Source organism: Lethenteron reissneri, chromosome 46, assembly GCF_015708825.2.
Source record: "Lethenteron reissneri isolate LAM-NWPU_2019-01 chromosome 46, ASM1570882v1, whole genome shotgun sequence".
Taxonomy (NCBI): Eukaryota; Metazoa; Chordata; class Hyperoartia; order Petromyzontiformes; family Petromyzontidae; genus Lethenteron; species Lethenteron reissneri.
Window position 1 is genome coordinate 2,362,338 of NC_083824.1, and position 24,937 is coordinate 2,387,274.

Below are 24,937 nucleotides of genomic sequence, written 5' to 3' on the forward strand. Positions count from 1 at the left end.
AATGAAACTCTTACTCAAGAAAAACAGAAATGAATAATAAAATAAAACCGATGCCACGCATATAAAGGATTTATAGTGAAAAACTTTGTTTTTACGGGTTAATTTTTTAGTTGGCCTATAACACCTTAATAAACAGAGGACCGCAGAGCTTGGGCGATTGCTGCCCGTGTTTCTTCGCGCCTCCGAGTCGTTCTCTCCCTACGAGAGTGAGCGAACACTGTAGACATTATTATTATAATTCATAGTCAATTCATATCCATACGGAAGAAAAAGAATAGGAAGATTTGATCAAACGAGGTGCAGACCCAGGTGCTACTTACCGCTGCTGCTGCTGTTGTTTTTATGTTCTGTAACATTAACGAATTTTTTTTAAACTGCTCTTTGTGTTTAATTTGTTGTCATTCCCCCGCGCCTCCGATCAAGCACGGCTGGCTATGTACGGTGCGTTGTCGGCATCTGGTTGAAATCAACGGTTGTGTTGTTGCCCGTGATCGATTCTCGCCGCCTCCTCCTCCAGACATTGACGAGTGCGAGGACAGCCCGGATGTGTGCGAGGGCGGTCAGTGCACCAACGTCCCCGGCGACTACCGCTGCCTCTGCTACGACGGATTCATGGCCTCCATGGACATGAAGATCTGCCTGGGTGAGGCCACCGTGTCCGTCCGCGCATCTCTCCCCCTCCGTCGAGGGCCGTCCAGCTCGTAACCCTTGCTGGTCGCCGGGCCCCATAGACGGGGTCGTCGCCGGGGGAACGGACCCGAAGGACCGTAGCGAGGCCGTCACGAACACGTTCGCGCGTTTCGGTTTCGCGAGTACAGGAAAGAAATCGGCGGGAAATAAATCCGCCTCCTACGCGTTCCCGTGCCAGATTGTGTTTGGTTTCGTGAGCGGCTCGCTCCCTGTATTTGCAGCGGTTAAGAAGTCGCTGATTAAGCGTTAAAACGTGGCTCCCGCGTGCGCAACACAGCGAGGGGAAATCAGAGAAGTTCTGCGTGAGCTACAGAACAGGTCACGACCTTGGCCTATATTAGCTCTTCCTCCACCCCGCTTACACCCGTTTCGTTTCACGCGACGTGTGTATCCCGCCGCTGTGCGACACAACAGGATGTAGCTTCTTCATGGCGCAATCCGTGTACGATGACCGCGAGACTTGATGACCCCGACGCTGACCCCCGGCTCCCCGCCCCCTGTCCCCGCCCGACCTGGTTCGCAGATGTGAACGAGTGCGACCTCAACCCCAACATCTGCCTCTACGGCGACTGCGAGAACACGCGCGGCTCCTTCATCTGCCACTGCCAGAACGGGTTCCATGTGCGCAAGGGAACGTCGGGGTGCACAGGTGAGGCTCCTTCGCATTACACGCACGCGACGTGCGTGCGTGTCGTGCACTGTTGTAGGCCCATGGGTAATAAAGAAATCGGTAAAGCAACGAGTCGTTGTGTTTTCATCGCGTGAAAATAAAATGGCTTTTCGAGCCGTCACACTGCTGGCCCCACGGTGTGTATATGGAGGCCGCTCCCGCCCTTGTTGTAAAGAAACCCCACAGCATTTGTCTACGAAGCCATGCCTCCGCTAGGACTCGGAAAGTCAAAACAGGCCCAGAGGTTTTGCCTGTTTAAACGATTGCTACTTGCAAAACATGTATTCAATAGGCCGATGGACCAAAAACGCGACTGTGTTATTACGTGTCGAAGCGGATAACCGCCTCTCTCGCGTCCTCCCTTCCCCGGGCCTAGACGTGGACGAGTGCGAGATCGGAGCCCACAACTGCGACGTGAACGCCGAGTGCAGCAACGTGCTCGGAGGCTTCCGTTGCGTGTGCAACGATGGCTGGGATGGAGACGGGACGCGTTGTCACGGTAAGAACCCCCGAGACCGTGTGACCCCGGAGACCCCGGAGACCTGCAGCTCCGTCAACGGGGGCCACGCAGAGAATGGGGGGGGGGGGGGGGGGGAGTGAATGGGGAACTTATCCCCAGACCTCCCAACAAAAGAGAGCCCCACAACGGGCCTATAAGGGGGCCCCACATGGCATTCTGCCCCGAGGCCTCCAGGCCTTGCTTCTCAGACCCAGCTCCTCGTGCAAAAGCACGCACAGGTGTAAAGCAAGGGGCATTATAAACGTAGCTGTAAACATTAAAGATATTAAGTTTATATTCTGTATATTTGTAATTGTGTATGAATATGTAGACATGTACCAGGGTAAGTCCTCTGCTCAAGTGGAAATTTTTGCTCGCGCGTGCGTGCGTGTGCGCGTGTGTGTCAAAGTTCGATTCTCGCTCACTGCCAACATCGGTGACGAATATCTGAACTGGTTCTGAGCCTTCCTTAGGTCGACTCGGCCTTAAATGATTACGTGGTGCGCCAGTGTAAACATCCGCACCGGCGAGGCAAAGGCCGGCGGCCGAGCGTGGTGCTGTCCACCCACCCCCTCGTGTGCCGTGCGGGCCTTCATAGGTGCTACTCGCTAACTTATCTCAACAGTCAGCTAAAGGCTATATGGGGGATCTTTGCATCTATGTTATTGTATTCGTGTGTGTGCGCACGTGTGTGTGCGTACGTGTGTGTGCGCGCGTGTGTGTGCGTACGTGTGTGTGCGCACGTGTGTGTGCGTACGTGTGTGCGTACGTGTGTGTGCGTATGTGTGTGTGCGTTGTTGTGCGCACGTTTGCGCGTGCTCCACCGCAGACGTGGACGAGTGCAGCACCAACGGGACGCACAAGTGCAGCGCGAGTGCCGACTGCGTGAACACGCCGGGCTCGTTCCGCTGCGTGTGCAAGGACGGCTTCTCTGGGGACGGCCACTCCTGCTCAGGTCGGGCCTCCCGGCGCTCCACTCTCGATCGCCAATCCACCTGGCCCGCTGCTTGCCTCTCTCCTTGGCTCTTGTGGCAGTTGATGTCCCCTCGCAATGGCCTCTCCGCTTCTCGGTGTCCGCCGCGAGCGTCGTTCAACGGAGATAGCTTCCAGCCCGTCCGGCGCTTTGACGATTGACCTCCAGCCAGATCCCCTTGCACGAGGTCCCTCCAGAGTTCCCTCCGTCGCCATCCTGGTCAAGTCGCCTCCGAAATATTGTAGTTTCCCCGCACTGCACATTTGCCTGAATTAGTAGCCTCGATTTCTTTGTCAGGGCTTCCTTCCTCGTCCGTTGCATTGCTCTTCACACGGAAACGTTCAGAATTCTCTGGAAGGTTTTCCTTTTCCACGGCGGTGATTCTCCGCTCCCTCTTCGCTGGGGGGTCGCTGCGCGTTGGAAAGTTCCGACGACGTCACAATGCCGGTACCGCTCTCCCCTCCCTCCCTCCCCCCGCGATCTAGACATGGACGAGTGTGCCGACAACGTGGACCTGTGCGAGAACGGGCAGTGTCTGAACGCGCCGGGCGGCTACCGCTGCGAGTGCGAGATGGGCTTCGCTCCCAGCGAAGACAGCAAGGCCTGCCAGGGTACGTCGTGCCGTCGCCCCCCCCTCGCCCCCCTCACCCCCTCGCCTCCCTCACCCCCCTCGCCCCCTCGCCCCCCTCACCCCCTGCCCCCTCGCCCCCTCGCCCCCCTCACACCCTCGCCCCCTCGCCCCCCTCACCCCCTCGCCCCCCTCACCCCCTCGCCCCCCTCACCCCCTCGCCCCCCTCACCCCCTCGCCCCCCTCACCCCCCTCACCCCCTCGCCCCCCGCGGGCCGAGTGCGGTGCTAGTGAGTGACTCTTCGTGCTAACCCCCCTCTCCCCCCGCCGCCCACCCCCCCCCCCCCCCCCCCCACAACAGACATCGACGAGTGCGCGTTCCACAACATCTGCGTGTTCGGCTCGTGCCAGAACCTGCCGGGGACGTTCCGCTGCGTGTGCGACGACGGCTACGAGCTGGACCACAGCGGAGGGAACTGCACCGGTGCGTCGGCACGGCACCGCTGGGTCCCCGGGCTCCGTTGTGCCACAATTACCCCTCGGCCCATCGTCGTTATTAAACCGGCGTCGTTATTAGACCGTCGTTATTAAACCGTCGTTACTAGACTGTCGTTATTAAACCGGCGTCGTTATTAGACCGTTGTTATTAAACCGTCGAAACTAGACTGTCGATATTAAACCGGCGCCGTTATTAGACCGTCGTTATTAAACCGTCGAAACTTAGACTGTCGTTATTAAACCGGCGTCGTTATTAGACCGTTGTTATTAAACCGGGTTCGCAGGCGCAGCGAGCCGATGGGTTCACTGTCGATGGAGTACTCGCACCTCTGAGTAGTTGCCCTCCCTCATCGAGACCGAGAGAATACCGTGCACGTTACGAGTTGAAATACATTTTTTGTTATTGCCATCGATAACATTTATGAGAATACCAAAGAATATATAGCTCTGTGCCGGGGCCACCGAAGGATAGAAGCTCTCCACAAACAAGGCAGAGTAAGTTGGATTTTTAATCGAATTCAGGTTATTTCAGACTGTTCATCGTCGTCATTGTCATCATCGTTTTTAAAATGTCTGCATGCACATCATCATCGGGTGTCAAACAACACCTCGGACACCCCTCGCAGACGGGATGTTCCATCACAAGGGATTTTTCTCGGTGAGATTTATATGGTGACAAAAGAAGAATCGGCTTCACCCTTGCTGGCAATAACACAGGAGGTGTTCAGATGCTCAATCGCCACACAGACAACACCGATTGCAAGGGTATACAAAATAAGGCTGTCTCTGGTGTAGGCCAATCAGTTTTAAAGACATTGCATAGAATATCAGAGAATGTTTGTTTGCATAAGCACGTGTGGTTAATGCAGACTTGATGCCTTGTAATCGGTGTGTGTTGTCTACTTGGTGTTTGAACATCTGAACACCTGTGTTATTGCCAGAAAGGGTGAAGCCGATTGTTATTTCTTCATCATTTTGAAACTGGCAAAAAGGTCCAATAGATGTAATATCTAAATATATATGTAAACTCTCCAGCCATGGCCACTCCGCTGCTGGATGAAGGCCTTCCCCCAGGCCGCCAGCTGCCGCTCACGATCCTGCGGCGTAGCAATTCACCTGGCGCCTGCGCACGAGCTGATTCCATCGCTCTGCCTCCAATTGAAAACATTATATTTAGTTTTTTGGAAGCGACACGCTGGATGAGTGATGTTTTCGGAGCACATGGAACAATGGTGGCGCGCCCCCGATGTTCGTAGACGTAGCGTCGTGCTGGAGGCCTCTGTGCTCGGGTGCGGCTATGTGGGGAGCGGCGGCGCTGCTGCGGTTAGCGCTGCTGCGGTTAGCGCTGCTGTGGTTAGCGCTGCTGCGGTTAGCGCAGCAGCGGTTAGCGCTGCTGCGCTGTGAATCCGGCGCGCCGAGTTCGATTCCCCGCTCACGGCCACCGCCGGTGGCGATTACCTGAATCGGTCCTGGGCCCCCCCCTAGGTTGACTCGGCTTCGAAATGAGCACCTGGTACGACGTGTAAACATCGTTACTAGGGAGACAAAGGCGGTCGAGTGTGGCGCTGGCCACCCCCCCCTCGTGTGCCACAGTTGCCGGCCTTCATTGGTGCTCACTAATCAGCACTTGTCCCAACGGTCTGTTAAGGCTACACGGGGGATCTTCGTCTTATACGCCTCTGCGAGATCAGACCAATGTTGTGCTTATTGTATGCAAACCACGGAGGCTCGTTAATTTGGAAAATCAAGCGAGCGCCAGGCTGTCCTGCGCGCGTGTGCGTGCGCCCGCTGTGACACCACGAGCAATGCAGCTGCGAGGGAATAGAGATCCAATTTTAACTAAATAGAAATGTTGAACTACGTTCACTGCGGCACAATTAAACTTGCTGGGACTTCCTTTGATTAAATCGGTTGAATGGCGCGAGGAATTGTGCAGCAGTGCGCACGCTAAGGATGGGAGAGAAAAAAAGCAATGAAATCGCAATTACGTTCAACTACAACTTGATTTATACGCAGTGCGCCGCGTGAATATTTCGCGAATGTTCCAGGCGGTGCTGTAGCGTCTTCGCGGTGGCCTCGCTGCGTGCACGTGGCACGAATACTAAACGTGCCAAACGTTTGAAGATTTGCTTTGGCTCGCAGTAAGACGCGACGAAGGCTGCCTATTTTCTACTTTACACGAACACCGTGGACAAAATAACCGCCGGCAAAGAAATCACCCACCTACCGGTACCTGCAAATGAACCGGCTCCTACCGATCGTTTCTATATTCGAATTAACGACGTGCATTTCGCCCCGATGACGGCACGAGTTGTGTTTGAGGTGACTCGAGGCTCTACCGTCTCCCACCCAACAGGGACATTTAAAGGCGCGAGCCACAGCAGTGCGAACGTGGCCGTGCAAACCAAAACTGTGGACCGTAAAGTTCAAGCCGCCGTGTTCTGCGTTCCTTCGACAGAGGATGACGGGCCGCAGAAAAATAATGACACCGACTCTCTCTCCTAAAGCCCTCTCACCGTGGCTCGCCGACCTTGACATCGGCATTTTAGCTCCTGGATGTGTTGCTGCCATCATGCGCAAGGATAGAGAGCAAGCCGGCTGAGGCGTTGCCTCGTAGAGTATTACGCAGCGAGTCCTCCACCCCCCCGCCCCCCCGCTCTCCCCCGCCATCCGCTGACGGAGGACGTCCTCTGCTCGTGCGTTCTCCCGCTCGCAGATGTGAACGAGTGCGGGGACCCGGTGAACTGCATCAACGGCATCTGCGCCAACACGCCGGGCAGCTACATCTGCAACTGCCCGCCCGACTTTGAGCTCAACCCCACGGGCGTGGGCTGCGTCGGTGCGTACCGACGGGGCGGGTCGCTCCTCGCCGCGCGCCGGCCTCGCGTTTGTTTTTGCTCTGCACTTTTGACTCCTGTTCTTGATTCCGGCCAGTTCCCGACGTGAGCAGCGGCGTTTTCGACGAGGCATAGGCCAGTGTTCTACGCTAACATTTTCAGAGGTGGGGGGGGGCCACTTTCGCCGATAAGACATCATCACAGCGTGAGGGCCGCCACACATTTGAAACCATTGGGGTTTAACAGCAGCACGACGATGACGGGGGCTTTCGTCACGTGCATTGTCGGGGGCCGCACGTCAGGGGCCGCACTAGAGGCCACCAGGGGGCCACCAGCGGCTTGCGGGCCTTGCAATGAAGAAGGCTGCGGTAGACGAAGGCCGACGGTGCAGCAATGATGACGGGCCTCCTCGTCGCGGACCGCGTGGCCCCCGGCGCTCGTCGCGCCGAAACGAGGCCAAGCTCGGCGACGCTCCCTCGGCCTCACCGTGGACATCTGTGCTTTGTCATCCTTGGCCTCCGCCAAGTGTTTGTGATTTCGTTAATCGTTTTCACATACTTCTTCCCCCCAGATTCAGAATGCCTATGTTTTTTTTTAATTTCACCGCGTGACCGGGCTTGCGTGGCCTGTGATCAGTCAAGGAGATGCGTCCTAGGCGAGCGTGCAGGCATTCGTGTGCACGTGTACGTCCTGACCTACTTCATAGCCGAGTCCGCCTGTCCACACTCGCACCTGGATATGAATTTGGCCCAGACCGTACAGCTGTGACACGCCAAACTTAAGCCTGCCTCTGTGTGCGTGCATGCGTGTGAGCGCACGTCTGTATTCCTGTGCGTACGCACGTGCACGCCCCTGCATTGTGATTTTGTGTAAGTGCAAAATATATAGGCGCTTGTGTACATGTGCAAGTGTACGTGCATTGTGTTGGTGCGAGGAGCGGTAGTGTAGCGAAAGTGTGGTTGTTTGTGCGCCAAGCTACGAACTCTGCTACCCGGGTTCGATTCCTGCTCACGACCGAAAAAAGGGACAGCGAATATCTGAACCTGTCCTGGGCCTCCCCTAGGTTAACGCAGCCTAAATTAAGTACCCGATGTGGTGTGTAAAACATCATATCTGGGTAAACAAAGTGGCCGGACTTGGCTTTGGCCACACCACCCCTTCCTACGCCATTGCGGCCTTCATAGGCGCTCCTTAACAGCACCTGCCCCAACAGTCTGTTCAAGGCTAAATACGGGGATCTTTGTCCTTGTGCCACAGACACGCGCGTGGGAAGCTGCTTCTTTGAGCCAGAGCCGCGAGGCGACGGGGGGTTCAGCTGCAGCGCGGAGATCGGCGTCGGGGTGACGCGTGCCTCCTGCTGCTGCTCGCTGGGACGCGCCTGGGGAAACCCCTGCGAGATCTGCCCAGTCTCCAGCACAGGTCAGAGGGCACGAGCTCATGGGTCCGGCCTCCCACGTGTAAAGGGGCCTTACAGACAGGCTTTGTTCCTGCTCACAGTGCTTCCTGTGACCCTGCTCAATGCTGCTACTGCTGCTGCTGCTGCATTCCACAGATGAGTACAAGACCCTGTGTCCCGGAGGAGAGGGCTTCAGGCCAAATCCAATCACAGTCATCCTGGAAGGTAACACTTATTCTACGTTTACATTTAACATGCCTTGGACAGAAGTTGGCCGGGTGGCCCAATGGGGCTACTACTTTGTCAGAGACTGAGCCAGTGCCACATGAAATCCTTGCTTTGAATTTGGATCTCAGCCATCACTGTCAATAAGAGGTGGAAGGTTGACCAGGTTGGGTCAGAGGTCACAAACGCTGGGATGCTGACCTAGTTGGCACCGCTGAGATTCGGGGTTCGCTGGGATCCTGGCTGAGTTGGAACTACTGGGATCCTGGCTGAGAAGGCACCGCTGAGATTCTGGGTTCCCTGAGATCCTGGCTGAGTTGGACCCACTGGGATCCTGGCTGAGTTGGCACCGCTGAGATCCTGGCTGAGAAGGCACCGCTGAGATTCTGGGTTGCCTGAGATCCTGGCTGAGTCATCACCGCTGAGATCTGGGATTCGAATTGCAGGCAGCTGCTGCCTGTGATTAAACCGGTCCTCAAGTGTAGTGAGTTGATGGTCTCAGCCCCGCCACTAACGACTACACAAAAAATACCCAATTACGTTCACTTCATGTTGGTTGACTTCCATCTCTGGCAATTCTAAATTTGGTGTTTTTTGACGTATGCGGTGGGTTTGTTGAAGAGATTATATAAAAGTTTGGTGTCCCTGGTCGTGATGATGAAGGCCAAGGGCCCACAGACACGTCCAGCTGCGCAAATTCCAAATTTGGAATTTTCTTCCCCTCCTGCCACGGCGCCAAGGGAACGAACGGAGTTAAATTGGGAGACGGAAAATTAGTTTTTGTTGCAGCTGCAATTAAATTCTTCGTAAATACAATTTATACGGGACTATATTTGTATGATGGCCGCACTGCAGCAAAGACAGATACGTTACGGACTACAGGGCTGCTATCACAGATTGCGATTCGAACTCCGCTTTGCTTTCACTTTCATAGCACATGATGTTACTTAGCGGGGCCAATTTCGAGTTGCCTGACGCTTCACAACGCTGTTGCTATGATTCGTTGTTGCCCGTGCGAAGGTGCCACTTGTGTGTGTTGTATTTATGTTGAACTTCTTTTGCACCGCACGTAGCCACCGCACGTAGCCACCGCACGTAGCCACCGCACGTAGCCACCGCACGTAGCCACCGCACGTAGCCACCGCACGTAGCCAACCGAGATCATCGGAGGTGCGGGGAAGGACAACAAGTGGTCGCGCAACAGTTAGCGCATTCCGCTACGAATCCGGTCACCCGAATTCCCTTCCCCCTCACGGCCAAAGAACAGTGGCGAATATCTGAACGTGTCCTGTGCCTCCCCTACGTCGACTCTGCCTTAATTGAGTACCTGGCACGTTGTGTAAACATCAGCACTGGGGAGACAAAGGCGGCCGGACGTGGCGCTGGCCACCCACCCCCTCATGTACCGTGCCGGCCTTCATAGGTGCTTGCTAACAGCACTTGCCCCAACAAGTTGTTCCAAGGCTATACGGGGGATCTCTGCCTTTGTGTGTCTGTGTGTGTGCCATCCGTGCAGACATTCGACGAGTGCCAGGAGCTGCCAGGGCTGTGCCAGGGTGGGAACTGCGTGAACACGTTTGGAACGTACATGTGCGTGTGCCCGCCTGGGTACTTCCGGAACGAGCGCATCTGCGAAGGTGCGTACCGCGCGTTGCCGCCCTGCTTGTGCGCCCATCCCGCGCCCGTCCCGCGCAATCTCTCGGCTCGTGCGTTTCGACCGAACTCGCGGGCGTGAAGGGAGATCATAAAACGAGCGAGCGCCAACGTAATCGGTACTCGCTTGCGCGGCACGCTGACCCTAGACTCCGGTGGTAAGGATTCGGTGTATCGTGCACCGATTTGTTAACCACGAAACTCGCTAGGCCACTGAACAGCCGAGATAGCCATGCTATAAGCTGAAACTAAGCTATTTTATTTACCAGCTAAAGCCCACTGAGCTATTAGTTATTTTTCAGAGGCGATCTGGCCACACACAAGTGGCTTGTATGTTCATCACGTAATCTAAACGCGTGTTGATGTCCATAATCAACGTTTTTGGGTTTAGATCGCGTTATTTATAAATGTGTCGTAACCCTCCACCACCCGACACGGCCAATCAGTAAAAATGTGTCACGTTGACAAAGACAAATAGTTGCTTTAGCCCACCGGTGTGTTGAAGCCACAACATTTACAATTTGAGTACGACGTTTCGCTGGTAATTGCATCCAGCATCATCGGGCAATTCGCCAGAATGGTGAGGCTCTGCTGTGTCTCCCGTTCTTATATAGAGCAGCAGCAGGGTGACAGTCATCATTAACTCATGTGTTAAAAAGTGTGTTGATGTGGTGGGTGGCAATACCGCAGGGACCCGGAGAAAATCCACATTACCACCACGGGGAAAGAGAACACGCGGACTCCAAATATATAACAGGCATCGCCAGGGTCCAGGATTGAACTCACGACTTGCTGCGTACCAGGAGGGATATGATACCTCACCATATCGGTGCTCCAATAATTGGGCAGTATAGCAAGTGGGTTCTTGAATCCATTTGTGTTGAACCTTTGGAGAGGCCATGTTGCATTCTCTCCGGGTTCTCCAGTTTCCTCCCAAATAAACTAAAAACGAGACGAAACTATTTCTATGTTACCAATTAAGGCCCACTGAGATATACAGCTCTTTTTCAGAAGTGACCCTGGCCGCAAATGATAGCTCAACGAAGTGGCGTATTATCACGTAGAAATTTATAGCAGCCAAAATACGCTAAATGCACGTTCATTCTAAATGTGGAGGGAAAAACCGGAGGACCCGGAGAAGAATCCATGTCACCACGGGGAGAGAGACGCCGCGAACTCCATATATAAAAAAAGGTGTCAGGGTCGGGATCGAACTCACGACCTCCTGCGTACCGGGAGGTAACACCCGCCAACGCGGTGCCGCAAAACGCAAAATACAAATGGAGATGGAATTGGCAAAGCTCCCTCCACCCTGCCCTGCCGTTCCCATTGAGTTGACGGCCCCCCGGAAAGAAAAAAATTTTTGACACTTAAGTGACGCTTTCCAAGCTCAATACAGGATATTATAATTTTTGTTAACCAACCGCTCGCGTATTTCAACGCACCCCCCTCTAAGCGTCCGCCCGAGGCTGCACGCCGTAATCTCCGTCCCTCTCGTTTGTCGGAGGCAGACATCGACGAGTGCTCGCGGAGCCCCGGCGTGTGCGGCCCGGGCACGTGCTACAACACGCTGGGCAACTACACCTGCGTGTGCCCCTCCGACTACGTGCAGGTGCACGGAGGCAACAGCTGCATGGGTAAGAGTCGGCCGCTGCCAGTGCCGGAGGGCCGGTTCGTCCGCTTCTTGTGTCTACGTGCGGGGGTGGGGGAGCTGTCCGCAGCTGAGTTCCAGAAAATATGCACCCCCCCCCCCCCCCCGGAAAAGGGTTGGGGTTTGATACCCCGAGATAAAATATTCAATGTGATACTAAACCACCTTGTGCATGGCTATATGACTAGAGTGGGTGTCTGTTACTTGCTTCGCGTGTGTGTGTGTGGGTCTCTGTTGTTGTGCGTGTGGGGAGCGGTAGTGCAGCGGTTAGCGCACTGCACTATGAACCCAGCGACCCGTGTTGGAATCCTGCTCACGACTAACAGTGCCAGGGAATATCTGAACCGGTACTGGACGCTCAACCCAGTCTTAAACAAGGACCTGGTGTGATGTGTTAACATCGTCACTGGGGACACAAAGGGGGCCAGGCATGGGGTTGACCACCCACATTTCATGCCGGCCTTCATAGGTGCTGCTCGCGAACAAGCACTTGCCTCAATAATCTGTTAAAGACTATATGGGGGATCTTTGTCTTTGCGTGCACGCGTTACGGGGAGTGGAGGGGGTTAATTGGTTCGCGCACTGCCATGGATAATGCTGATGTCTTGGGGGGCCACCTCACCCAGGTGAACCTCCGCCTTCAACGAGGAGCCGGCGTGGTGTGTAACCTTCAGCACAAGCGGTGGCCATCCGTGCCGCCCGCTCCCGTGGACTGATGGCTTTAATTGTCGCTCATGAACCCTTTCGCCGGCAGCCTTTGCGGTTAAAGAGTGGGCGGCCAGATGATTGTCTTGGCATGGGTGGGAAAGTGGTAATGCAGTTGTGTGCACACACTGTGCTACTGTAGTCCTATCGGTGGGGAAACCGATATCTCAGCCTGTTTGGGGCCTTCAGAACAGGCCGCTCTAAGTTTAGTTTGCTCGGCAATAACTCGAGTTGCGTGCTTTGATGCACGCCCCGCCGTTGCGTGCAGACATGCGCAAGAGCTTCTGCTACAAGAGCTACAACGAGACGTGCGAGGGGGAGCTGCCCTACAACCTCACCAAGAAGATGTGCTGCTGCTCCTACAACGTGGGCAAGGCCTGGAACAAGCCGTGCGAGGCCTGCCCTGCCCCGGCCACCGGTAACGCGACGCACCCGTCCAGGCTCTCGCCCGTCTGGCCTCCTCCTCCTCTCTTGAGGTCTCACCCGGTTAAGCAAAATACGCTTGAAACTTTGTCACGAACGCGCGCCTGCGCACACCCGTGTGGGACCCGAGCCTCCGCCGGCTTTGCTGCGGTTGGACCACCCTGACTACCCTCGGCAATCGCTGCCAAACTTGGCTCGCCGTCAGATTTTATTTTTTCCCGCTGAAGTCAGGTTCGGGTAAAATTCGACGAACTGAAATGGAATTGTTTTGTTTTAATAGAAGGAATTCTGAGAAGCCGATATTACACAGGCCAAGGATTAGACTTGGGGTCCGTTGGGAGACGTATATCGGGGTAGGAGCTCCGGGAGAGACGCGCTCGGAATCTCTGGGTCCGACCCTGCCCGTGATGCAGGGTCCCGGTTGGTTTGTTTCGTGAAATCGGTCTCTGGCATTGCTTAACGGGTGAGAACGAACGAGGTGGGATGGAGCCACTTGCTGCTGCTGTTGTTGTTGGTGTCCCCCCTCCCCGCCCCACGCTGGTGTTATCGTGGCGGCGATTGTGGCGCGGTGCCCGTTTGTTTTGGCGCCCGCGCGCGCGCCGTCGGGGCCGCCGGCGCGTCGGCAAGGGGGGAGCCGCTCGCTCCTGCCAAGAAAACGTCCCGCGGACGTCCCGCGGACGTGTCAACGGCGGCGTAATGGGAGCTGACGCGAAAAAAAATCCAAACTTTCACCGCGCGTCGTTGCTCTCCCCAGCCTGCGTTTGTCCTCGGCGCGTACTTCTCTATGAAATGTGGAAGAAAATCGAAAACTACTTTTTGTCGTTGTTGTTGTTGTGGGTCTGTGCCAAGAGGGACGAATGGAGAGAGAAGGAAAACAAAACCGACCCCGAAACAACGTGCAAGCAACATTTATTCACGAGTCTTGTCAATGTGGTCGTGCGTCGTCGCTTCTGTCTTGCAGCGGGGTACACACAGCTGTGCGGAAACCAGCTGCCCGGCTTCATCATTGACATCCACACGGGCAAGGCGGTCGGTAAGTCCTGCACGTGGATAGAGCCTCGTGTTGCCCCTGGCCGTGTGTGTGCGTGGGGCGGATGGTCAGCGGCGTGGGGAGCGGCAGTGTGGTTCGGTACAAACGCAGTGACCCGAGATCGATTCCCTGCTCGTGACCCACAGCAGACGTGAAATATTTGAATCCGTCCTGAGCCCCCCTCCCCTTCACCTCTCGGCTGACTCAGCCTTAAATGAGTAGCCGGTGTGAAGTGTAAATATCAGCATTGGGGAGACAAAGGTGGCCAGTGCCGGCCAGCCACCCCCTCGTGCGCCATGCCAGCCTTCGTAGGTGATCCGCTAACAACACTGCTCCCAACAGTCCCTTCCCACAGTCTGCGCAGGCTATACGGGGGATCTTTGTTTTTGTTCATGGGTGATCCTGGTGATGTACATTGAATTCGTGGCCATCAACTCCCAATTAGCGTCCGCACACCGTCTTGTGTATGCCCCTTAGGTGGATTCAGCCTTAAATGAGTACCCGGTGCGATGTGTGAACCTCGGTGCCGGGGGAACAACAAATGTGCCGTGTGCCGACCGCACGACTCCACTCGCGCCGTGCCAGGTGCTCGTGGCGGGCGCGCCGCATTGCGGCGTCGTAATCCCAGCACCGCGGAGGCAAGCGGCGAGGGTTGGCGGATCACGCTCGCCAAAGTCCCCCCGCCTCCCGCCCTGCCCGCGGGCGCTGTGGCCAGGGGGCGAAGGCGGAGCGAGCGAGTGGGTTCAGTTCCGTCCGTGACGGGGGCATCGTTGCGTAGCTCACCCCGCGCACCCGTGGGGTTCTCTTCCGCGCTTCCTCCGACGCGTGTAAATAACTGTGCCGTGAACGGAGTTGGCCACAAGTCTCAATGTAGGACACCAGAGCTCAGGCAATTATTAGCGCCGGTTCTGGCTGCCTCTGGGTCATTCTGTACTCTGGCTGAATGGAAACTGTGATCGTTATGAATTCTAAACGATTATTATTATTTTTCTTCTTGGTTCTTTCGGTAAAGTCACGTAGAAGGGAAGTAATAAAATAATAAAAATAAAACATAATAAAACAATTCTCACGACGTTTCGGCCACAACGCAAGCAGCCGTCCTCAGGTGAAGAATGAGACAATGCCAAGCTAGGAGCTTATATATAAGCTGCGTTGGAGGTGGAAGAAAGAGCGCCTTAACAAAAGAATGTGCATATGAAGAGGAATTTAGCATATACATGGAAAATGCGTAGGAGGTGCGCGGGGGGGTTTCAAAGTCATATTATGCCCATGCATTATGCAGGATCAACAGCACCAAGGGGGGGTGCAGGGATTAGCAGTAACAAAGGAAAGGAATGTTAATGATATGTAGCTGCAGTTACTCAACAACCACGTAGAAAACTAAAGTATAAACTACAAAAAAAAAAAAGTATAAATTGCATAGCACCATCAGTATACTTACAATACTCTACACTAAGCTGAGTTACTAACAGCAAGTAATACATTACAATTCTACGTCGTAAAAATTATATAATATGCTTCCATCTAAACTTTATTCTATTGTATCACACGAGCATATACCGTACTATATACTGCCAACATTAAATTATATACTGTATTGCTGTAAACCAACCTATACCTTATACATTTAATATAACACTATGTATTATTCTACCCACCCTAATGTGTGTCGAAATGGTTTATTACGTCCTTCCAATGATTGCTAAGCCAGAATCCATCTTCTCGGTTAAAATTGTCTCTGTGTTTGTATATGTGGATCGCCTCATGAACGAATCTCTCATGATAGCCAGATGGCTTGCAGAGAACCTCTGTCTTGGAGAAGTGATCTGCCACGGCTGTGGCAGATCACACGTAGAATTGTAATGTATTACTTGCTGTTAGTAACTCAGCTTAGTGTAGAGTATAGTAAGTATACTGATGGTGCTATGCAATTTATACTTTAGTTTTTTATGTAGTTTATACTTTAGTTTTCTACGTGGTTGTTGAGTAACTGCAGCTACATATCATTAACATTCCTTTCCTTTGTTACTGCTAATCCCTGCACCCCCCCTTGGCGCTGTTGATCCTGCATAATGCATGGGCATAATATGACTTTGAAACCCCCCCGCCCACCTCCTACGCATTTTCCATGTATATGCTAAATTCCTCTTCATATGCACATTATTTTGTTAAGGCGCTCTTTCTTCCACCTCCAACGCAGCTTATATATAAGCTCCTAGCTTGGCATTGTCTCATTCTTCACCTGAGGACGGCTGCTTGCGTTGTGGCCGAAACGTCGTGAGAATTGTTTTATTATGTTTTATTTTTATTATTTTATTACTTCCCTTCTACGTGACTTTACCGAAAGAACCAAGAAGATGAATCCCTGCAGTCACGAAAGCTTTAAATCGAAAAATATTATTATTTTGTTAGACTAAAGCGGAATGTTTGTAGGTGCGTCATGGAGTATGGGGCAACGAATCTCCTCTTCACCCAAATCTGTTAACAGACAACAAATTACGCCGCATAAAAGGGCATCTCGTCTGGCTTAGCTGCCATTGTGACCCCACCACCACCACCGCCACTTGTGGGTGATCGGCAGCTGTGCTTCTTCTCGTGTACCTGCGTGCTTCTATCCATTGTCGTTGTTGGCCTGCTTGCTTGGAGGTGTTGCTTTCTTTCATGGTTATAATGATGATGACGATGATGATCACGATGATGATGATGATGATCACGATGATGACGATGATAAAAATGATGATGACGACGATGATGACGACGACGATGATGACGACGATGACGACGATGATGACGACGATGATGACGATGATAAAGATGGACAATGATGATAAAAATAATGACGATGATAACGATAATGACGACGATGATGACGATGATCACGAGTGCGTACCGGTGACCTACAGACATCGACGAATGCCGGGAGATCCCCGGGGTGTGTGCCAACGGCGTGTGCATCAATCAGCTGGGCAGCTTCCGTTGCGAGTGCCCCATGGGCTTCAGCTACAGCGATCAGCTGCTCATCTGCGAAGGTCGGTCGCCTGCCCCGACCCACGCTCGCCACGCGTCATCACCGCCATCGTCGCACTACGCATTCACCCGCTCGGCACCCGGGACCGCACGTCGTGTAAATACCCAGCAGACCGCATGGATGTTGACTTCCTGGCGCCCGTAAATAAATTCGGGCAAGGTAAGGCTCTGCGGCAGAGGGAGCGCGCTTCGCAATTTGCGACTTCAAAGCCCAATTGGCGGTAGACCAGGCTCGCCGTCCCTCCGGGGTCGATAAGAGGAGTACCACTTTAGTGGGGCAGTGAACACAAACACACACACCCCAAGTGCAGTCGAAACGTCTGTGGCGTTGATGCATTGCCGGTGGCGTCGTCAGCGTGGCAAGGGCCGGGGGGGCGGGCGGGGGGCTGCCCCAGGCGCCAGGCCCAACGGAGGAGCCCCCCGAACGAGGAGTCAGAGTGCTGGAGACAAATAAAGCAGTGACAGCAGCAAGACTTTACTAGTGCTGCTTTAATGCTTTAATGCCCGTTTCCCTGACGCGTGAGAACGTCGCTTAATTTTAATCCTCGCCGATGCCGCCGCTTTACATCGCGCCCGCCCCCCCTGCCCTCCACCCCCCGCCCCCCCGCCCCCCGCCCTCCCCATCGTAGACATCGACGAGTGCGTGAACGGCGACACGCTGTGCCAGCGCAACGCGGACTGCATCAACATCCCGGGCGGCTACCGCTGCGAGTGCGGCGCCGGCTACAAGCTCTCCCCCGCGGGCGCCTGCGTCGGTGAGGAAGGGAGAGCCGGCGCTCCGCTCGCGGGCACCGCGCTCCGCTCGCGGCTCGCGCCAAGGACTTCCCGCCCCCCTTGCCCTCGGTGGCCCGCGGCCGTAGCACGAGCGGGCGACGAGGTGGGGAGAGCCGGGCGGCTCGGGGAGGTGCAGTGCCACGTCGCAGCGTTGCGAGCCCGGGCGTGGTTCACGCTCCGGGTTCGCGCGCCCCGACAGCACTTTCCCCTGGGGGCCCTTGGCGGCTGACGAGGTGGGCTCGGAGCTCGGCGTCAAGGTGCTGAAACGATGCCTTGGCGTATGATGGGCTTCTTGCCGTGTGAACGTGTAAAGAGTCGGAGCCGCACACTTTTATCCTGGGCCGACGCTGGAACCAGCCGTGATGTAAACTTTAAACAATTTATTTTATATTTTTGACAGGTAAGGCCCGCTGAGTTATCTGGCTCTTCTTCCAAAGCGCCCTGGCTATCACAAATGATAGCTGAACGAAGTAGCTTATCGCATGGAAATTTATATCAGCCAAATGCTCTAAACTGCGTGATGTTGATTCTAAATGTGGGGGGAAGAACCGGAGGACTCGGAGAAAAATCTACGAGACCACGGGGAGAGAGAGAGAGACGCACACTCCAAATATACAGCAGCAGCAGGCGTCAGGGTCGGGATCGAACCCACGACCTCCTGTATACCAGGTGAAGTAGTAACGGCAATGGGGTCAATGCAGAAACAGGAATGGGCAGTGAATGTCGTCGTCCCCAGCTTCGATCGCCCCCAGGGCCCCCTCGTTATTACAGATTCACTGCGGAAAACCGCTTCCATACGCCCACGGGGGCAAGGGAAACGTTCCATTACGAAATGAAAAAGTTTTAACGCAATAAAGCCACCAGTCACCACGACTTTCCCAAATGGGCTATCGTAGCGTTGAGGATGTGTTTCCTTACACTGACGATGTTGAGCCTGTGCCGTTGTCTGTGTGTGTGTGTGTCTGTGTCTGTGTGTGTGTCTGTGTGTCTGTGTGTGTGTGTCTGTGTGTGTGTCTGTGTGTGTGTCTGTGTGTGTGTATCTGTGTGTGTGTGTGTCTGTGTGTGTGTCTGTGTGTGTATATCTGTGTGTGTGTCTGTGTGTGTCTGTGTGTGTGTGTATGTGTCTGTGTGTGTGTGTGGCGTGGAAGGGTGGCACGGCGGTTAGCACACCGCACTACAAACCCAGCGACCCAGGTTTCCAAGTTTCCACTCGCGGCCGATATCTGAACCAGTCCTGGGCCTCCGCTAGGTCAACTCAGCCTCAAATGAGTAACCGGCGCGGTGTTTAAACATCAGCACCGGGGGGACAAAGGCGGCCGGCCGTGGTGCTGATCGCCCACTCGTGCGTCGCGCCGGCCTCCGTCGGCGCTACTCGCTAACGGCACTTGCTCCAACGGCCTGTTGAAGGCCACGTGGTGGGGGGGGCTGGATCTTTGTCCTTTGTCTGTGTGGGGCAGATCGCAACGAGTGCAGCGAGATCCCCAACGTGTGCAGCCACGGCGAGTGCGTGGACACCCGCGGGAGCTACCGCTGCCACTGCCACAACGGCTTCAAGGGGACGGACGACAGCACCATGTGCATGGGTAACCACCGCCACCACCATCGTCGCCATCGCCACCACCGCCGCCACCACCGCCGTTAACGCCACCACCACCGCCACCACCATCGTCGCCATCGCCACCACCGCCGCCACCACCGCCGTTAACGCCACCACCACCGCCACCACCATCGTCGCCATCGCCACCACCGCCGCTAACGCCACCACCACCGCCGCCACCACCGCCGCTACCGCCACCATCACCAATGCCATCGCCGCCACCGCCGCAACCACCGCCACCGCCAGAACTCCATTCTGCATCTCCTCGTATAAATCATGCGATATGTACTCCGTCAGCCAGCTGGCCTTCCAGACCAACATTACCAGGCACCATTTGTTTAAGTAATTGAACTTGGCCATCGTGATCGCCAGCAACGAAGTTGCTCTACGTCTGCTACTCGTCATGCGCTCGCAGGCGGTTGTGCGCTGGCTTTCCTCCGCCACGCTGCCGTTGTTGGCGCCGACTTCCACTCGACTGCTTCCTCGCTTGCGCTCTGTGATTATTTATTTATTATTTTGCTCTTTTTTGTGGTTGTTGCTCTGGCTGATTGCGGCGAGCCGGGTCAGGAGTCAAGAGATTGACCCTCCCTGCCACCCGTCTCTCTCTCTCTCTGTCTGTCTCTCTCTCTGTCTCTCTCTCTGTCTCTGTCTCTCTGTCTCTCTCTGTCTCTCTCTCTCTCGCCCCCGTTAGACATCGACGAGTGTGAGCGCCAGCCGTGCGGTAACGGCACCTGCCGCAACACGGTGGGATCCTACAACTGCCTCTGCTTCCCCGGCTTCGAGCTCACGCACAACAACGACTGCATCGGTAAACAACCCCCCCCCCCCCCCACGGCACGTTAGCGTGGCGGTGTTTCTTACTATAGAGGTCGACTTGGGCTCAAATGAGTACCTTGGGTTGTGGTGTGCAGTAACATCGCCACTCGGGAGACAAAGGCGGCCGGGCACGGCGCTGGCCACCTCACCCCTTCTGTGCTGTCATGAGGTGCTCGCTAACAGCACTTGGCCCGACAGTCTGTCCAGGCTAAACTGAGGATCTTTATTTTAGTTTTGTATAGATATCCTCTAGGCTGACTCGGCCTTAAATGAGTACCTGGTGCAGTGTGTAAGTATCAGCACTGGAGGCAAAGGCGGCGGGCGTGGTGTTGGCTACCCACTCCCCTCGTGAGCAGTGCTGCTCTGCACAGGTGCCACTCGCTAACAGCACGTGGCCCAACAGTGGTGTGGGGCGGTGCGACGCGGCGTGGCGTGGTGTGGTGTGATGTGGTATGGTGTGACGTACATGACATGACGTGGCGTGGTGTGACGCGGCGTGGTGTGACGCGGCGTGGTGTGACGCGGCGTGGTGTGACGTGGTGTGGTGTGACGCGGCGTGGTGTGACGTGGTGTGGTGTGACGTGGTGTGACGTGGTGTTGTGACGTGGTGTGACGTGACGTGGTGTGACGTGGTGTGGTGTGACGTGGTGTGACGTGGTGTGGTGTGTTCCGACATGGTGTGACGTGGCGTGCAGACATCGACGAGTGCTCTGCGCCGAGCTCCCAGGTGTGCCGCAGCGGCCGCTGCTTCAACTCCATCGGCTCCTTCCGCTGCCTGTGCCAGGACGGCTACGAGCTCAGCGCCTGACAACAAGCACTGCGTCGGTACGCGGCGACGCTGCGCGGGCCTGGCGGGAAGGTCTTGCACGCGCGATCGTCGTCAGCTACCGTCATCATTAGTGGGGAGGGAGGTCTAATTAAAACTCACAGAGCGTCCGTTACTTGCCTTCTCTCCGCAAGGAGATGTCGTGTCGGTAACGTCGAGCGGTCCGAAAGGGCCGTGGCTCACGCTTGTCCGCACCCCCCCCCCCCCCCACCGCGTCCGCTCTCACGCTCCCTGCAGACATTAACGAGTGCGTGGCCGATCCCACCACCTGCTACCCGGGGGTCTGCCAGAACATGGACGGCTCCTTCCGCTGCATGTGCCCCCCGGGCTACGAGGTCAAGAACGACCACTGCGTCGGTAAGTCCTCGACCGTCGCCGGTACCGCGTCGTCGGCGTCGTTGTAAATTATTGTGATTAAAAATAAATCGCGATGGCTTTTCCCGACGATCGTCGCTCCGCCTTATTCCCCTCCTTCCCTCGCCACCTCCCCCTCCTGCTCCACCCTCTCCACCACGCGCGCCGCCGCAGACCTCAACGAGTGCCTGGTGGAGCCCAACACGTGCCTGTTCGGCGCGTGCACCAACACGCCGGGGAGCTTTCCGCTGCGACTGTCCGCCCGGCTTCATGCTGTCGCAGAACGGGCGCCGCTGCTTCGGTGAGAAGACTCCCGCGGCGCCGCCGGCACGCGGCTCGAATGGCGCGACGCCGATGGGTTACACCGCGATTGCGGCGCCAGCCATACCAGCAGCGTTGCCATTGATTACCGTGCGGGCGGTACACCAAGCTCGCTCCACCATCGGCGCAGCACGAAGACCTGCCATCGCCATCACCACCGCCATCGCCACCACCGCCATCGCCACCACCGCCATCGCCACCACCGCCACCGCCATCACCACCGCCATCACCACCACCGCCATCACCACCGCCACCATTGCCACCACCACCACTGCCACCGCCATCACCACCGCCATCACCATCACCGCCACCCCCATCGCCACCACCGCCATCACCACCACCGCCATCACCGCCATCACCGCCATCACCACCGCCACCACCGCCACCGCCATCACCCACTGCCATCACCGCCACTGCCATCACCACCGCCATCGCCACCATCGCCACCATCGCCACCACCGCCACCAGTCGTAATTAGTTTATTTGTGTCAGATCGTCGTGTAGGTATGTCAGTCTTTTTTACGATAACCCTCCACCACCCGATAGAGGCCAAACAAAACCAAGTTGTCACGGCGTGGGCAGACGTGGAAACCGATTTTGGGTTTTTCAGCCAAACCGGAGGAGGAATGTTGAAGAGCCCAAGTGAGATTTTGACAATTTCACCCAACGTTTCTCTGGAACTTACATCCAGCATCATCTGGAGTTGGCAAGCTCAGCTTTTGATATTTTACACCTCGACATTGATCTTCCCCAAAATTATAATGAATCGGAAAAATTGGTCGTGGAAGCCTACGCATAGAATCATGTCGGCAGACTGATAAGCGGCAGGCCATTATCTTTTCCTGTCAAAGTCGAGAAATCAAAGTGGTTTCCCGCTCACACGAGCCACTGATGTGATCCCCACCTGGCCGTGAGCCAATGGTGGCAATTCCACATTCTTTTGGGCAGAGGCGATTCTATCTGTAGGACAACCACTGTTGACTTTGCACAAAGTAGTACTGATTTTATCTCCCCCGGTGAGATGACATGATGATGGGCCGAGTCAACACCACCCCCCCAACTAAGGATCTGAATTTGCAACCTTCTGATCGCAAGCCGCTCACTCTGCAGCTAAGCCCACCTTGGCCGGTCATCGCTACGTGTAAGACAGTAATCAGAAGCAGTCACAAGTGACGATGATGAGGAATGATGATGATGACACTGATGATGATGGTGGTAACATTTACAACAGTGAGACGGTGGCCTCATGACATTGCCCATATGTTCGCAAATGCAAATAAGTTGACAGTGAATGAATCGTAAACCTTGGGAGCACGATGCTGCTGATGATGACGATGATGTACCCGTGACGATTACCGGTGATTGCGGTTCATGTTGATGATGGTGATGCGAACGACGCCGGTTCATGTTGATGATGGTGATGCGAGCGACGCCGGTTCTGCGGGTGACGATGGCGCCGGACGGCGACGACGGCGGCGATGTTGACGCTTTGGTGGTGCCCGCCGATGCCCACAGACACTCGCAGCAGCTTCTGCTTCTTGAACTTCGAGAGTGGGAAGTGCTCCGTGCCCCGGGCCCTGAACACCACCAAGGCGCGCTGCTGCTGCAGCGCGATGCCCGGCGAGGGCTGGGGGGACCCCTGCGAGCTGTGCCCACGGGAAGGCGAAGGTACGGGCCCGACGCGCACACACACGCACACGTACACACACGCACACACACGCACACACACACGCACACACACGCACGCACACACACGCGCACACACGCACGCACACGCACGCACACACGCACACACGCACACACACGCGCACACACGCACACACACGCGCACACACACACGCACGCACACACACACGCACGCACACACACACACACACGCGCACACACGCACACACACACGCACACACGCACGCACACACACGCGCACACACGCACACACACGCACACACGCGCACACGCGCACACACGCGCACACACTCACCATACATTCACCGCACACGCACACACACACACACTCACCACACACCCGCACACACGCGCACACACACGCACACACGCACACACGCACGCGCACGCACGCACACACGCATGCACGCACACTCGCACAAATACAACGACAGGACATGGCCGTGTGCCACTCAAAAGAAAACAAGTGCTCCCTTTACTTTCAAAAGTTTGGCTGCTGGATTGAGCGGTTGCCCCCCTGCGCTCCCTGCCCCACCTGCCCCACACACCCTGCCCTGCCCCACCCACCCTGCCCCACACACCCCACCCTGCCCCACCTGCCCTGCCCCACTCGCCCTGTCCCACACACCCCGCCCTGCCACGCCTGCCCTGCCCCACCTGCCCTGCCCCACACACCCCACCCTCCCCCACCTGCCCTGCCCCACCCGCCCTGCCCCACACACCCCACCCTGCCCCGCCTGCCCTGCCCCACCAGCCCTGCCCCACACACCCCACCCTGCCCCACCTGCCCTGCCCCACACACCCCACCCTGCCCCGCCTGCCCTGCCCCACCAGCCCTGCCCCACACACCCCACCCTGCCCCACCTGCCCTGCCCCACACACCCCGCCCTGCCCCACCCGCCCTGCCCCACACACCCCACCCTGCCCCACCTGCCCTGCTCAACCTGCCCTGCCCCACACACCCCGCCCTGCCCCACCTGCCCTGCCCCACACACCCCGCCCTGCCCCATCTGCCCTGCCCCACACACCCCACCCTGCCCCACCTGCCCTGCTCAACCTGCCCTGCCCCACCCGCCCTGCCCCACCCGCCCTGCCCCACACACCCCACCCTTCCCCACCTGCCCAGCCCACCCTGTGGTAATGCTGTACATTGATTGCACAGACGTTGTGGGTGTACTCCGTACGTGTGTGCCTTGAAGTCTTGTGTTGCGTGGTAGTAATAATAATGACGCTGCTGTTGTTTCTTTCAAATGACCATTGAGGCATTTGGTGCGCATCGCCCGTTTACAGCCATCCTGAGCTTGTTGAAGAAATTCCACATTCCTATCGCGGAGTTTGAGTCTGCCGATAGTATGGCCAACGTTGACTTCCCCCACAAAGTGGTACTGATTTTTATCTACCACGGAGGGATGATGGGCCGAGTCAAAACCTACCGTCCAGGATTTGAACTGGTAACCTCGGGGATTGCGAGCCACGTAGGATGACTGCAAGTAGGACAGGACTGGTGATGTCATGGCGGCCGCAAGTGGAACATGCCCGAGAGGGCGACCGCCACGGAGATGGAGCGAGGAGGATTGGTCCGTGCGCATGGATTAGGAGGGTGGCACCGCGGGACCACGGGGGATGATGCGTCGTTGATGCCTTCAACCGGCAGTGGATAGACATGCAGCCGCCAAGGGCGATGGTACAGCCGACACTAGGCGTCGGTGCAAGCACTT

At 56.0% G+C, this 24,937-nt stretch overlaps 1 protein-coding gene across 1 annotated transcript in view; it reads left to right on the plus strand.

Moving 5' to 3' along the window:
• Positions 1-24,937, plus strand: part of FBN2 (fibrillin 2) — a 63,468-nt gene that overhangs the window by 23,912 nt on the left and 14,619 nt on the right. The window contains 23 exon segments of the mRNA XM_061570592.1: positions 518-643; positions 1,214-1,339; positions 1,737-1,859; positions 2,689-2,814; positions 3,318-3,443; positions 3,762-3,884; positions 6,615-6,737; positions 7,993-8,154; positions 8,288-8,359; positions 9,877-9,993; positions 11,521-11,646; positions 12,634-12,783; positions 13,750-13,821; positions 16,722-16,847; positions 17,475-17,600; positions 19,077-19,202; positions 19,908-20,024; positions 20,728-20,837; positions 20,839-20,857; positions 21,096-21,215; positions 21,387-21,454; positions 21,456-21,513; positions 23,049-23,201. Coding sequence (XP_061426576.1) covers positions 518-643; positions 1,214-1,339; positions 1,737-1,859; positions 2,689-2,814; positions 3,318-3,443; positions 3,762-3,884; positions 6,615-6,737; positions 7,993-8,154; positions 8,288-8,359; positions 9,877-9,993; positions 11,521-11,646; positions 12,634-12,783; positions 13,750-13,821; positions 16,722-16,847; positions 17,475-17,600; positions 19,077-19,202; positions 19,908-20,024; positions 20,728-20,837; positions 20,839-20,857; positions 21,096-21,215; positions 21,387-21,454; positions 21,456-21,513; positions 23,049-23,201 — 2,595 coding nt within the window.